The sequence below is a fragment of the Pleurodeles waltl genome, chromosome 1_2 (genome assembly GCF_031143425.1).
Source record: "Pleurodeles waltl isolate 20211129_DDA chromosome 1_2, aPleWal1.hap1.20221129, whole genome shotgun sequence".
Taxonomy (NCBI): domain Eukaryota; kingdom Metazoa; phylum Chordata; class Amphibia; order Caudata; family Salamandridae; genus Pleurodeles; species Pleurodeles waltl.
In genome coordinates, this window is record NC_090437.1 from 1,325,175,881 (window position 1) to 1,325,189,628 (window position 13,748).

Sequence of the window (13,748 nt, forward strand, 5' to 3'; positions counted from 1 at the left end):
GTTAGGTAAAGTGCATCAAAATAGGGAAACCACATACTCAAGTACTTTTATTAAATTATTAAATTAAATTATTATTCAATTTACAAAATATTTGTTCTTAAAGAAAATTAATTACAAACCCATAAAGGACCACACAAACCAATAAATATATTACTATTGTTTATAAATAAATATACATTTTTGTCAATAACAGTGAATTATAAACACAATATATTACTTGAATATTTATAATTTTTTTAATACATTTATTTGAAAACAATTCACTCAATCCCCATCAAAATATAAAACATTTTAACAAATATAATTAAAACATTAACAAAATTAACTTGTAAGCAAATGGAATTTATGAATATACTATATAAATAACAAACTATCTATCCCATATCCCTATAAAACCTACAAACTGAACATATAATTTAATACATATAGCATATGATGAACAAATAAAAGCATAATAAAAATTACAACATATACAAATTATTAACACATTAAGCTAATAACAGTAATATAAATAATATAAAAATGTAGCCACCTCTTTCGTCAACAATCAAAAATAAAAAGGGGATACATATTAAGTAATGTATTACAACTTTAAACAAAGAGTTCAAAATAAAAAAAAATCAGCAAATGTATTAATTAATTACCCCAATTTATTATATAATCAAACAAATCAACCCAAGTCTCAGATAAATCAAACACAGAGGCAAAAACATGAATATTAACCATTTAAAAATAACATTAATACTTTTAACAAAGATAATAAACATAAAACAGAAATATTGCAATAAAATGATAGCAATATAAATAATATTTTAAAGTTTGACAGAACAATCAAACAGTTTAAAAAAACGTACTTATCTTTCGCATTTTGCTCCGCAATATCTTTCAAGTCATAATATTTTGACCATGATAACACTTTTGAGTCAACATTTTGAGTCATGCTGCAGATCATATTGCTTCTGCAGTCTAACAAAGGGCAGCTTAACCAACATCATCAACTGAAACATAAGCGAGACAATCTAATATTGGACAGAATACCTTGAACATGATGAACAAATCATTCAACCAATAGCAAACCATAAAAAACCCATCAGAGTTAATGGCTGAAGTGGGCTAATTCAGAAACAACAATACTATTAATATAAGGTATCCCAGATAGCTAAAGCTGTCTTCTGTGAGTTTCAAAATATAATTGACAACCACTGGCTGCAAATGTCTCATTAAAATGAGCATTGATTTGAGATTACAATTATTATATTCATCATCTATTTTCCATTCTGGGTGTTGACTTATTCAGGTGTATGCTTCAAATATCGGTACACTTTTATTCATTACAACATAATTCAGGTTGCTTGAATATATGGTCATTTGTTTCCTGTATGGCTTTAATTTATCTTTTCATGTAACAGCCTAATTTTTAAGGCTTTGCAGAAATTGAGATCAAGATTTCTTGCAAAATGACTCTGAACTATAAGTAGGGTTTCACAGAATGTAAGTAATTGAAAGGATAGAAGGTCTGGATGGGTAATTGTTTATCTTGAAAATGTTAAACAATGTTCAGACAAAATATATAACCTAGAAAAGAGCATTATGAGACGGATGGGATGACACTTGCTTTTCTACCAGGAATTTGAGAATAAGGGTCATACAATGCTGTAATCAACTTCCCATATTCAAAGGCGACAAGGAAGACACATCCAGCCTTCATTTGGCTTATCTGCTAAACTGCAGCTAATGTTTCTTTAGTGAACATTCATTCTATTGTGGAGAAAAATAATGTGGGTGTGACAATCGATGAAATACCCAGGGTCTTTAAATTAAATGTTATTAGTGGACCTGCAGCACCGATTTCCACCCACTGAAGTAGCCCTGTGTCTGCGTTTTACTGCCATTTTGACTAGGCATTTAAAATCCATTGCCAAGCATTAAGCTCCCCTTTTATCACATACATGTCACCCTTAAGGTAAGCCCTAGGCAGCTCAGAGGGCAGAGTACATTCTAATGAAAAGGTTGGGCATGTACTTTTACGTTTTACATGTCCTTATAGTGAAATAACCCAAAATTTGTACTCGTACCGTGAGCCTACCTCACCATAAGATAACATTGAGTTGCCTTATTACATTTAATACGTGCTAACGTTTCATTAGGAACAGGTAGGAGATGAATATTTGGTGTCAACGAAAGTGTAACTTAAAATCCTCTTAAATGGTAAGGTTGAATTTTAAGTTACAATTTTTAAAATGTCACTTGTATAAAGTTGGAATTTTCCTGCCCTATTTTTTGCCTGCAGCCTGTTCTTGTGTCACATGACAGAGTGTAGTTGGCAGTTGAATTTTAATTATTACTTCCAGAATGACATACAATAAAGGGATTGGATGTTCCTGGATGGGCCATCACTGGCAAGAAGGGGGCAGAGCTGCGGACAGCCCCACTTAAAAAATGAATATGCTATGCCCTTCTTTCACACAAACAACTTCACACTATCTCATTGTTCATGCGATCAGGCTGGAGCCAGTGTAGGGAAGGCAGGAAACTCCAAGAACTGCAAAGGGAATTCTCTAAAAACGTCTACTTCAAAGAAGGCACCAGCTATAAAAACAGCACCCCCAGACCCACTCTTCTGTTAAACTTCTGGGCCTGCGGAAGTACTCTCAGAGGACTGCCTGCTGTTGTGGCCTGCTGTATACTTCAAAAGACTGCTTTGTTGCCGCTGGAAGTGCTCTGCTGCTTGAAGCCTGCTCTGAACCATCAGAGGCCTTCCCTGATGCTTGAGCCATGTTTCACCTCTTTAACTTAAGACTATCAGAGTGAATCCAAGGTTTAGTTGGACAGGGACAGAAAAGGCTCAATCAATCAATCAATCATCGATTTGTGAAGCGCGACTAATCACCCATAGGGTCTCGAGGCGCTCAAACAATATTAGTGAGTCCTGGCCCTCCAAGTAATACCAATCCAGTTCTGGACCCTTGAAAGTGGTGCTAAGATATAAAGATATAGCCAAAATGTCATGCTTAGAAAATTGTGGGCTTCAAATTCCTGTGAGAACCGAGAAGAGATCACAGCCTACCTGCTCGTCAATCCACACAAGGTGCATTTCTGGTCAGCCTGACTTTATGGCAGGTCCCACTATATTCTTCTCCTCAGCAGCAAATCCTGTTCAGCCATCTTTGGAAGGGGAGGTATTCAACCTCATTGAACCCTCCATGGAACCCTTGCCGCTACAGCTTGCAGATGCGTATCACTGTGTTCCAACTTCCAGTACAAAGACTAAGGGCCTGATTTAGTGTTTGGCAAATGGGTCCCTCTGTCACAAACATGATGGATGTCCCGCCCACCATATTACGATTTCTAGATCATATAATGGAAGAGTAATACGGCAAATGGGATTAATAACTATGGTTATACTTATTGGATGTTTGTCATTTTGGTAACAAATAATTTAATAAAACATACTCTATTTTTCTAAATTGATGTGGGATTTTTCCTGTGTTATGTTGTCAGTTTATTACTGTTTTTGTGCTGCATAAATACTTTACACATTGTCTATAACTTAATTCTAACTGCTTTTGTGCCAAGTTACCTGAGGGTTATACACATGTTAATTTACTTTTACGGTTCACCCTGGCAGGGATTGTGGTTGCTGCTTGATCATAGTTAATACCCCACTCAATCAACAACACAATGGGGGTTATTACAACTTTGGAGGAGGTGTTAATCCGTCCCAAATGTGACGGATATACCACCAGCCGCATTACTAGTTCCATAGGATATAATGGACTCGTAATACGGCTGGTGGTATATCCGCCACTTTACCGTCACTTTTGGGACAGATTAACACCTCCTCCAAAGTTGTAATAACCCTGAATGTCTCACACTGTTTATGAAGAAAAGGTGGTTTGGAGTTCTAATAGCTACGTCTGTGCAATCTCATAGGACTGATTGTTACACAGAACACACCTCACTCAAGTAAGTGTCAGTGGGTTATGGGGTGGTTGCCTTGGATCAGCGTTTATGTTTCAGGATGGCATGTTGACTAAGTCCTTGGTACCAGGGAGTCCAGAAATCCTATTATCTGGCTGTGTGATAGATAAAAGTGCAGAACAAAATATCCAGATATTGTGTAGATGAAAAAAGAATGCTGAGAGTAGTTGCTGATTCTCCTATTGCACTGGTCTGGCTGGGATAATATTGGTACATGTTTTCTAACGTGGATGGATTAAATCATGAGCAATTTATTAAAAAGATCCCAAAATCCATATTCATAAAAATTACCACTGGGTTGTGTGGCCAATTAGAAAGATACTTCATTTAGGTGAAGAGGATTACACCTGCACATCAAGACATCTACCTGACTCACTATTTAGAGAATGTAGGGTCATATTTCTGAATATTTACCTTTCATCAGTGGAAAGAACTATGTTTCATTCAGACAAGTTCCTGCATTATGTTGAGTTTTTATAAGTTCATCAGCGTGTCATACTAAGCTTGATAAAAGCATTACTTCCATTTCATGACTATGTGCAAAAAGATAACTTTAGGTATCATGGGCAGAAGTGAATTGGCTCACCTAGATCTGAAGAGGTGAAGATCTCCAGGAACTTGAATGTACTTCCTACCTCCAGGAAGTACTGAGCTTTGTGAAGGTCACTGGTCCCCCTGTACACTTACCAAGCTCACCTCCAGCAACAGAGAAGTCCTTCTTTAGGATAGTCCATTTCTGTACCTTCTGAGCATTGCTTAAAGCCTTGAGATTCACCCGCTCCATGGCCTTCTGGACTGCATCATAGATTACTGGGTCCTTTGTGCTCACCACCTCAGAGACCCGTGTGGCCCCACTGCCTAACTGCTGGCAGAAATGTACTGCTTCTGGAGTCAGGTCATCCTGAGGTTCTCCAGTGACTGGATCTACAGAGCACTGGAAGAGAAGAAGAAAGATCTACGGTGGTTCTGAGAAATATATACTAATACAGGAGGAGTCACACTTCACATCAGAGTACAAGAAAGCGCAAAGGAGAGATCCCAACGCAACGTATTCCATAAACAGCAAACATAAGTAAACATGTTTCTAAAACTGAATAAGCTAATAGAATGTCACGGGTAGACATACAGAAAACCGTGGACAACATATTTCATAAAATATAATCAAGACCAATTCAATTATGCAGCATTGTCGAACTAAACTATTTTTCAAGTGTGGCTTACTTTGGCATCAAATGAAATCCTAACTATGCCCTGTTGAAAGGAAGACATGCTAAGCATTCTGTACCATTGAAATCGGGTAACTATGGTATAAGTGTTTATACAAGTTTGAACACAAACAACAGTTCCTTGTTAAGGTAGGGCTATGGAAGACAGTCTAGTGAATATTTTAAAGAATGGTGGCCAAGCATTACTCCATTTTTTTGCTCATGAATTTCCCCACTAATAATGTTTTCGAGCAGAATTCTTGGCTGGGCAGCGAGACATCGAGGTGGAACTCCTTGTTTTGGCATTTGACTATAAAAAAAGTTATTAAATAACCTCATGTCCCAATGCCTAAATGCTGGTCATTATCTAAGCTTCCTTTATCTGCCGTGTAAGAGCCTTCCTCTATTTGCAAACCATTGATTCTATGCTAAGCAAGAACACAAAAGTCCACTACTACACAATGACACACCACTCCACATCAGAATCTCCTGAGTGGATGATGCCCAACACATCTATCTCGTATTAGCTGATTCAGAATTTGGTGTCAACTCAAGCACTTACATAAAACTGGACTCAACTAGGACAACATTTCTCCTATGGTAAAAGCTTTAAGCAACCATTGACCCAAGCCTAATTGTTTAACTTGAAAGTTGAGTCCCTCCACTCCTAAGAACATTTTGCTAAGATAACCAAGATAGTAAGATACCAGTTTGCCCTCTGCACAAATTCCTACCAGAAACCGCCTTTGGACCAGCACAAGCCATGGATTTTCCCTTTGCTCCACTTCTCCCTATCTCAGTTTCTGCCCCATATGTACCTCTATATTCAAACACATAAACATATCTGATACATTTCAGTGGATGTGAAAAGCCATGCATAATGTTTAGACCTTCTTCTGAATGATAGCTATCTGCATGAACATGGTTTGACACAAACAAAGAAACAACATAAGATCCCTTTACGCACTGTTTGAAATACATAAGTGTGCAGGAGTTTTGTTTCCCGGTGAAGACAAAACACAAAATCTCATTAAATACATTAACAATACCAAAGAGAGATTCTCAGAGTTTCATGGCCAGAGTGCAAGAATAAACCTTTTACAAAGTTGCAACTAATGTACTTCATTTTACAAACATGCTTGTTACACATAATATTCGAACTAGGAATGTTTGTCAAGGAAGTATTGTGTCCTCTAAGTGAAAAGTCCAAGTGGCGGCTGTGATTGTAATGGTTTTTTGGTGCATCACATAGGCCATTGCCTGTTTTATGTGGGAAATTCATTTGAACCGCTGTTAAGCTTGGAAACAGTGGACAAGGTTTGTCTCTTTCTGTTCCTGACCTGGGTGAATTTGTTTTAACATATCTGGTGAGATGTCCCTTAGGTGCATTAAACAGGTGCTCAGCTCTGCATTGCTGCAGAAAAGACCATCATGACACAATTACAAAATGGGCGCACTACCCCAGTTTGCACCAGTCTAAGACAGTGCTCCCTATTTTTATTAATGTAGTGCCTTCAGGCCAGCCTCAAGACTGCAGATGTCCTGGAAACGGCTCATTCAGTGAAATAAAGAATGGCTTCTTCCAAGCAGGCCTGTGTTTGAGAGTGTAGGTGGGTACTGCCTGCACTTTAAGTAAGGGACAGAGACCACCGGTGAGTAACTGCAAAGACCTTACTGTGGATGTTTGAGGGGTCCATGGGATTCCATTTGTCCTCTCCAGATGGCTGCCCTCAGGCAGCGCACTAACAACGTGCAACCTTTTTGCAGCACACTGCGCCGTATTTATGGCCAGTGACGCAGCACAGCAAGTCATCTTGCAGAGCTGGCTGCGTCACAGGCAGCGGGCAGGAATGCACCTTATTTATCCCAATACAGCGCATTCTTATCCTTTCCCCAGCTGTGGCACACAATGGGCTGCCTAGTGCCAAAGTAGGCACCCTTGGACCGTCGTGCGAGGGTTCTTGGGTTGCATGTAGGATTGTTTTTGTGCAGAAAGGGACACCTTTCTCAACAAAAGCAACCCTCTGAGGCTTTTTCTTCTTTCTATATGAACTGTAGAATGCAGCACACATAGAATGAAGAAAAAACAAGGAGATATTTCTCCTTGTTACACCTCACCTCTGCAGGTGCAGTTTTATGGTGCATTCCCAGGTCTACCACTTCTGGTAAATCTGAGAATACATCAAAATCCATGAATGTTGCGTGGGAACACCCATGCAACACCCATGGAAATACCTCCCTGGTACAGAGTAATGCAGCCCAGAGATTTGTGCTGCATTGCATTACTCGAGATTTATGAAGCAACTGAGGGCCACATAGGTACCTTGCGTGGTTTCATAAATCAAATTTTTCAGTTGTGTCGCTCTTGCACTACGTTGAGTGATGGAAGAGCGATGTAACGTAGCTCGTAAATATGCTTCTTTGTGCACTTCCAAAAGTCCTTTTTGCCTAAATAGGACATCAGCGGAGAGGTCAAGTGATTCCCTCATCTGCAATAACATGATGCCCCGCAGAAGCACAAAGCATACTTGCCTGCTGCAGCTCTGGGGCACTGTACATAACATGGCCCAGTGCTCTCCAGACCATACGTCAAGGCACTCATGGTATTTTCCTTCTCACCTTCAACGTGAGCAGCATGGATGGGAACTTCCTTCCTTCTCCGACCAGCATGGCATTACTGATAATTGGCAACTCCTTCTTTACAGCATTCTCGATCGGTATTGGGGGGATATTCTCACCCCCTGAGGTGATAACTAGTTCTGCAGAAAGCAAATGATGAGGTGGATATATGTTCAGAAACTGATATTTTAGCACCAGATATAGATAGCTGTATGATAACATCATCCACACATGCCCACCCTTCTCTGTATTCACCACTGCATTTATTTCCAGATTTTTTATTAGATACATCTTGCACGTCACTGATCCCAGATCATGATATGGTTGAGCTCCAAACAGGGTGAAGGATATTTGTAATCATCAACATCTGTGAGAGATGTTTCCCTTTTCTGTTAGTGCAACTTTCAACCAGACCAAGGCTCAAGTGCAACAGCTCACAAATAGCACATTATTACCCTCAACATCAGAGTCTATAGATGCTGAAGCAAAATCTCCACACTTTGAAACAGCTGAACTGTTAGGATCCTGTAATTTGCTAAGTGTCTGATTCTTTGTCAGCTCTACCCATCTGTAGAATAAAGTAATAATATTGACTTTTAACTGTGTTTGTCATACTTTTTATTACACGAATGTGAAGCGTATGACTGGTAAGTGGTACATTGAATGGAGAATCTAGCTGGAGCTACGTACACAATCACAAAGTTAAAGGATAACCCACATTTGATTTAAAAAATGAGTTAATGGGAGACTACTATAGGGCTATGGGTATGGAAGCTGAGACATTAATAGTGAAAATAAATAAGTGTATTGTAAACAGAAAGGACCTTTGTTATGCAGGAACTCAAGTAGGACCCTCTGTGAGACTGTAAATTGTCCTAACCAGTTCTTAGTGTATTCACAGTCTTTCTAGAAGGAGCATAATATTTGCATAGGCAGGGCCACACATGGGCCAAGTTGACCCGGAGACCCCTAGAAAGATATGTCAATAGGTATATAAGTCCTCTTGCTGCACAGCTTTTCCAGAGGCTCAACCACACGTGTTTAATGGGAAAACATGAAAACGCAAGGAAACAGTTAAGGCAAATGTTCCCAGTGGCAAAAGGATCCTCCACATTACAAAGACCCCTGAGATCACAATATCCATACAGTGGGTTAGCCTGTTGTGTTCTTATGATGAAGAAGTTCAACATCAATCTCAATCATGCCCTAGGTTCAAGTCCTATGGCAGTCTAGGTTGGAGCTAGTTTAGCCATATGGCAATTTGCTGCAGTCCAATCATCAGTGTGCTACTGCTCGCTGTGATAACTTTCAGTTCCAGTGTGTTCCGGGTGCACCACTTTGGAGGACTAGCTACAGACAGTGAGGAACTTGTCTGCAGGAAAGTATGTGCATGGCAGGGAAAATACACATCTCCAAACCACATAAATTAGCCTCACTCCATAGGACTTATTTATCAATCTAATGAACAGCTGAACAAACAGATTATATTAAATGCAGAAATTGTTTATTATTCTGCAATACATTGTTAAGCTATGGGAGGTGCAAAATTTATGATGCCTGCTCTCCTGATGAAGTTTTTGTACACAGAAAGAACAGGTGAATCATAGACAGGTGAAACTCAAAGTATGCCCTTACTTGTCGAGATCTGCACTAAGAAAAAGAGATCACTAGTGACATTTGGACTAAACATGATTTCCAAGAAAATACGGTTTAATAGATGTATGTTGATACATTTTACAAACCTGAGCTGTTCATAAGTCTATGCCCTGGGTAGAGAAGTTGTCTCCTGCCAGTGCCTGGAACCTTGGCCCAGAGGATCAGGACCCTTGCATCCATGTGGGCATCACCAGCCTCTCACTGTGGCTTCTTTGAGCTGCTAGGCTCAGAGCAGATGTGTGAGAAAGTAGCCTCTTTCTAGCCTTGTTACCCCCACTTTTGGCCTGTTTGTGAGTGTATGTCAGGGTGTTTTCACTGTCTCACTGGTATCCTGCTAGCCAGGGCCCAGTGCTCATAGTGAAAACCCTATGTTTTCAGTATGTTTGTTATGTGTCACTGGGACCCTCCCACAGTCCAGGGACTCTTCAGTCCAAGTTTGGTGGAGGTAAGTCCTTGCCTCCCCACGGCAGACTGCATTGCTGGGAACCGCGACTTTTGCAGCAACTCCGGCCTCCGTGCACTTCAGGCAGAAATCCTTTGTGCACAGTCCAGCCTGGGTCCACGGCACTCTAACCTGCATTGCACGACCTCCTAAGTTGTTCTCCAGCGACGTGGGACTCCTTTATGCGTCTTTGGGTGAGCACCATTTCATGCATCCTTGTAGTGCCTGTTTCTGGCACTTCTCCAGGTGCTGCCTGCTGCTGAGAGGGCTCCTTGTCTTGCTCGACATCCCCTCTGTCTCCTGACGCAATTTGCGACATCCTGATCCCTCCTGGGCCACAGCAGCGTCCAAAAACCCTTACCGCACGATTTGCAGCTAGCAAGGCTTGTTGGTGGTCTTTTGGTGGGAAAACACTTCTGCACGACTCTCCACGGCGTGAGGGATCCGTCCTCCAAAGGGGAAGTCTCTAGCCCTTGTCGTTCTTGCAGAAACTTAAGCTTCTACAGTCCAGTAGCAGCTTCTTTGCACCCGCAGCTGGCATTTCCTGGGCATCTGCCCATCTCTGACTTGCTTGTGACTTTTGGACTTGGTCCCCTTGTTCCACAGGTACCCTCGACTGGAAATCCATCGTTGTTGCATTGCTGGTTTGTGTCTTTCCTGCAGAATTCCCCTATCACGACTTCTATGTCCTTTGGGGAACTTTAGTGCACTTTGCACTCACTTTTCAGGGTCTTGGGGTGGGCTATTTTTCTAACCCTTACTATTTTCTAATAGTCCCAGCGACCCTCTACAAGGTCACATAGGTTTGGGGTCCATTCGTGGTTCGTATTCCACTTTTGGAGTATATGGTTTGTGTTGCCCCTATCCCTATGTGTCCCCATTGCATCCTATTGTAACTATACATTGTTTGCACTGTTTTCTAAGACTATTACTGCATATTTTGGTATTGTGTATATATATCTTTTGTATATTTGCTATCCTCATACTGAGGGTACACTCTGAGATACTTTGGCATATTGTCATAAAAATAAAGTACCTTTATTTTTAGTATAACTGTGTATTGTGTTTTCTTATGATATTGTGCATCTGACACTAAGTGGTACTGTAGGAGCTTCACTCGTCTCCTAGTTCAGCCTAAGCTGCTCTGCTAAGCTACCATTATCTATCAGCCTATGCTGCTAGACACCCTATACACTAATAAGGGATAACTGGGCCTGGTGCAAGGTGCAAGTACCCCTTGGTACTCACTACAAGCCAGTCCAGCCTCCTACATTGGTTGTGCAGCGGTGGGATAAGTGCTTTGAGACTACTTACCACTCTTGTCATTGTACTTTTCATAAGAGAAAAATATACAAAACAAGTTCAGTGTATATACACATAACTAAAAAGTTTTGCATTTCCTCTTTTCACTCTTTTCTAAGTGCTGAAAAGTACTTCTAACTTTCTAAAAAGTTATAAAAAGTTTTAAAAGTTTTTTTTCTGTCTTTCTAAAAGTTCTGAAAACTTTTTTCTCTTTTTCTATCACTTTAACTCTCTCTAAAAATGTCTGGCACAGGCAAAAATGTTGATCTGTCCAAACTTGCATATGATCACTGTTGGACTTTTGCTTATGCAGGGTCATCCCCAGACTTTTTTGCCTCCTGCCTCCTATTTTTTTCTGACATGTTGCTGTTGGCTTTTCGACTCTGAGCACTTTACCACTGCTAACCAGTGCTAAAGTGCATATGCTCTCCTGTCTAAATTGTATGTAAGTGGTTTATCCATGATTGGCATATTTGATTTACTAGTAAGTCCCTAGTAAGGTGCACTAGAGGTGCCAGGGCCTGTAAATCAAATGCTACTAGTGGGCCTGCAGCACTGGTTGTGCCACCCACATAAGTAGCTCTGTAATCATGTCTCAGACCTGCCCCTGCAGTGTCTGTATGTGTATTTTTACACTGTAAATTCGACTTGGCAAGTGTACCCACTTGCCAGGCCTAAACCTTCCCTTTCCTTACATGTAAGGCACCCCTAAGGTAGGCCCTAGGTAGCCCCAAGGGCAGGGTGCAGTGTATGGATAAGGTAGGACATATAGTAATGTGGTTTACATGTCCTGACAGTGAAATACTGCCAATTTCGTTTTCACTGTTGCAAGGTCTGTCTCTCTCTCATAGGATAATATGGGGGCTACCTTTAAATATGATTAAAGTGTAGATTCCCCTAGAGAGTAGATGGACAGGTGGAGTTTGGGATCCCTGAACTCACAATTTAAAAATACATCTTTTAGTAAAGTTGATTTTGAGATTGTGCGTTTGAAAATGCCACTTTTAGAAAGTGAGCATTTTCTTGCTTAAACCATTCTGTGACTCTGCCTTGTTTGTGGATTCCCTGTCTGGGTCAGTTTGACAGTTGGGTTGTTTTTCACCTCACACCAGACAGTGACACAAAGGGAGCTGGGGTGTGATCTGCATTTCCTGATTAGCCATCTCTGCTAGGAGGGAGGGGTGGAGTGGTCACTCTCATCTGAAAGGACTGTGCCTGCCTCTGACAATGCTGTCTCCAGCCCCCTGGTGTGTGTCTGAGGCCTTGCCTGGGCAAGGCAGGATTTCACAAGAAGGTGTGAGTCCCCTTTGAAGAAAGGTGACTTCAAAGACTAAAATGGGTATAAGAAGGGCACCCAAACTTACAAACTTTAGAAACACTTCTGGAATCAAGGGGAACCTCTGCCTGGAGAAGAGCTGATCGCTGAGGAACAAGTGCTGCCCTGCCTGTGACTGTACTTTGTGGAGCTTTCCTGCAGTGCTGCTTCTGCCAGAGTAAGAGGGCAAAGACTGGACTTTGTGTGCCTTCCATCTTGAAGAAGAAATCTCCAAGGGCTTGATGTAGAGCTTGCCTCCTGTTATTGAAGTCTCAGGGATAGCAAAGACTTCTTCCTGCCAGCACCTGGAGTCTCTGGAGAGACCCCTACTCTGCTCTGTGGTGCCCTTCCAGTTCCTGGGACCCTGAAAGGAGAGGCTGGCAGCCTAAGGACAAAAATACACGCACCGAGCGCCGTGCGGAGAAAAGATCGACGCGAATCCGATCGCGGCTGAGAAAACGACGCGACGCCGGTTCCGCAGCTGAGAAACGACGCCGCAGGAAACGCGACCGAAAAACCGACGCCCGGAGCAGGAGAAACGACGCGCAGCATCGCTGACGGAGGCTGAGAGATCGCACCCTGCGCCGCGGGACTTTCGGATCGTCGTGTGGCTGGCTTTGTCAACGCGCACCGCCGTGCCGAGTTGTTTTCGACGCACACAGCCGTGCAGGGTTACTTTCGACGCACACCGCCCGTGCGGGGTTATTTTTGACGCAAACCAGGTACATTTTTCACGCTAGCAGCGCTAGTGTGGTGTTACAACTACCTAAAGACTCTTTTTATTTTAAACCTTAAAAAAATCATAACTTGACTTGTGTATGTTGGATTTTTGTCGTTTTGGTCTTGTTTTGTCTAGATAAATATTTCCTATTTTTCTAGACTGGTGTTGTGTCATTTTGTAGTGTTTTCATTGAGTTACTGTGTGTGTTGGTACAAATACTTTACGCCCAGCACTCTGAGGTTAAGCCTACTGCTCTGCCAAGCTACCAAGGGGGTAAGCAGGGGTTAGCTGAGGGTGATTCTCTTTTATCCTAACTAGAGTGCGGGTCCTTGCTTGAACAGGGGGTAACCTGACTGTCAACCAAAGACCCCATTTCTAACAATCACCTTAGCTGGAAAGAAGCAAGGAGTCTCTGCATAGAGAGAGGTTTGAGTGTAGGGAAGAATCCTTCCTTGGAATTATTGCTTAACATGCTTAGAGAACAAAATAAGGCCAAAAGGGCCCCAT

General features: G+C 41.4%; 1 protein-coding gene across 1 annotated transcript in view; it reads right to left on the bottom strand.

Moving 5' to 3' along the window:
* LOC138257110 (long-chain-fatty-acid--CoA ligase ACSBG2-like) overlaps positions 1-13,748 on the bottom strand; it is a 293,313-nt gene that overhangs the window by 35,131 nt on the left and 244,434 nt on the right. The window contains exons 11-12 of the mRNA XM_069205886.1: positions 7,806-7,945; positions 4,669-4,915 (exon numbers count right to left, since the gene is read on the bottom strand). Coding sequence (XP_069061987.1) covers positions 4,669-4,915; positions 7,806-7,945 — 387 coding nt within the window. The remainder of the gene's footprint in view (positions 1-4,668; positions 4,916-7,805; positions 7,946-13,748) is intronic.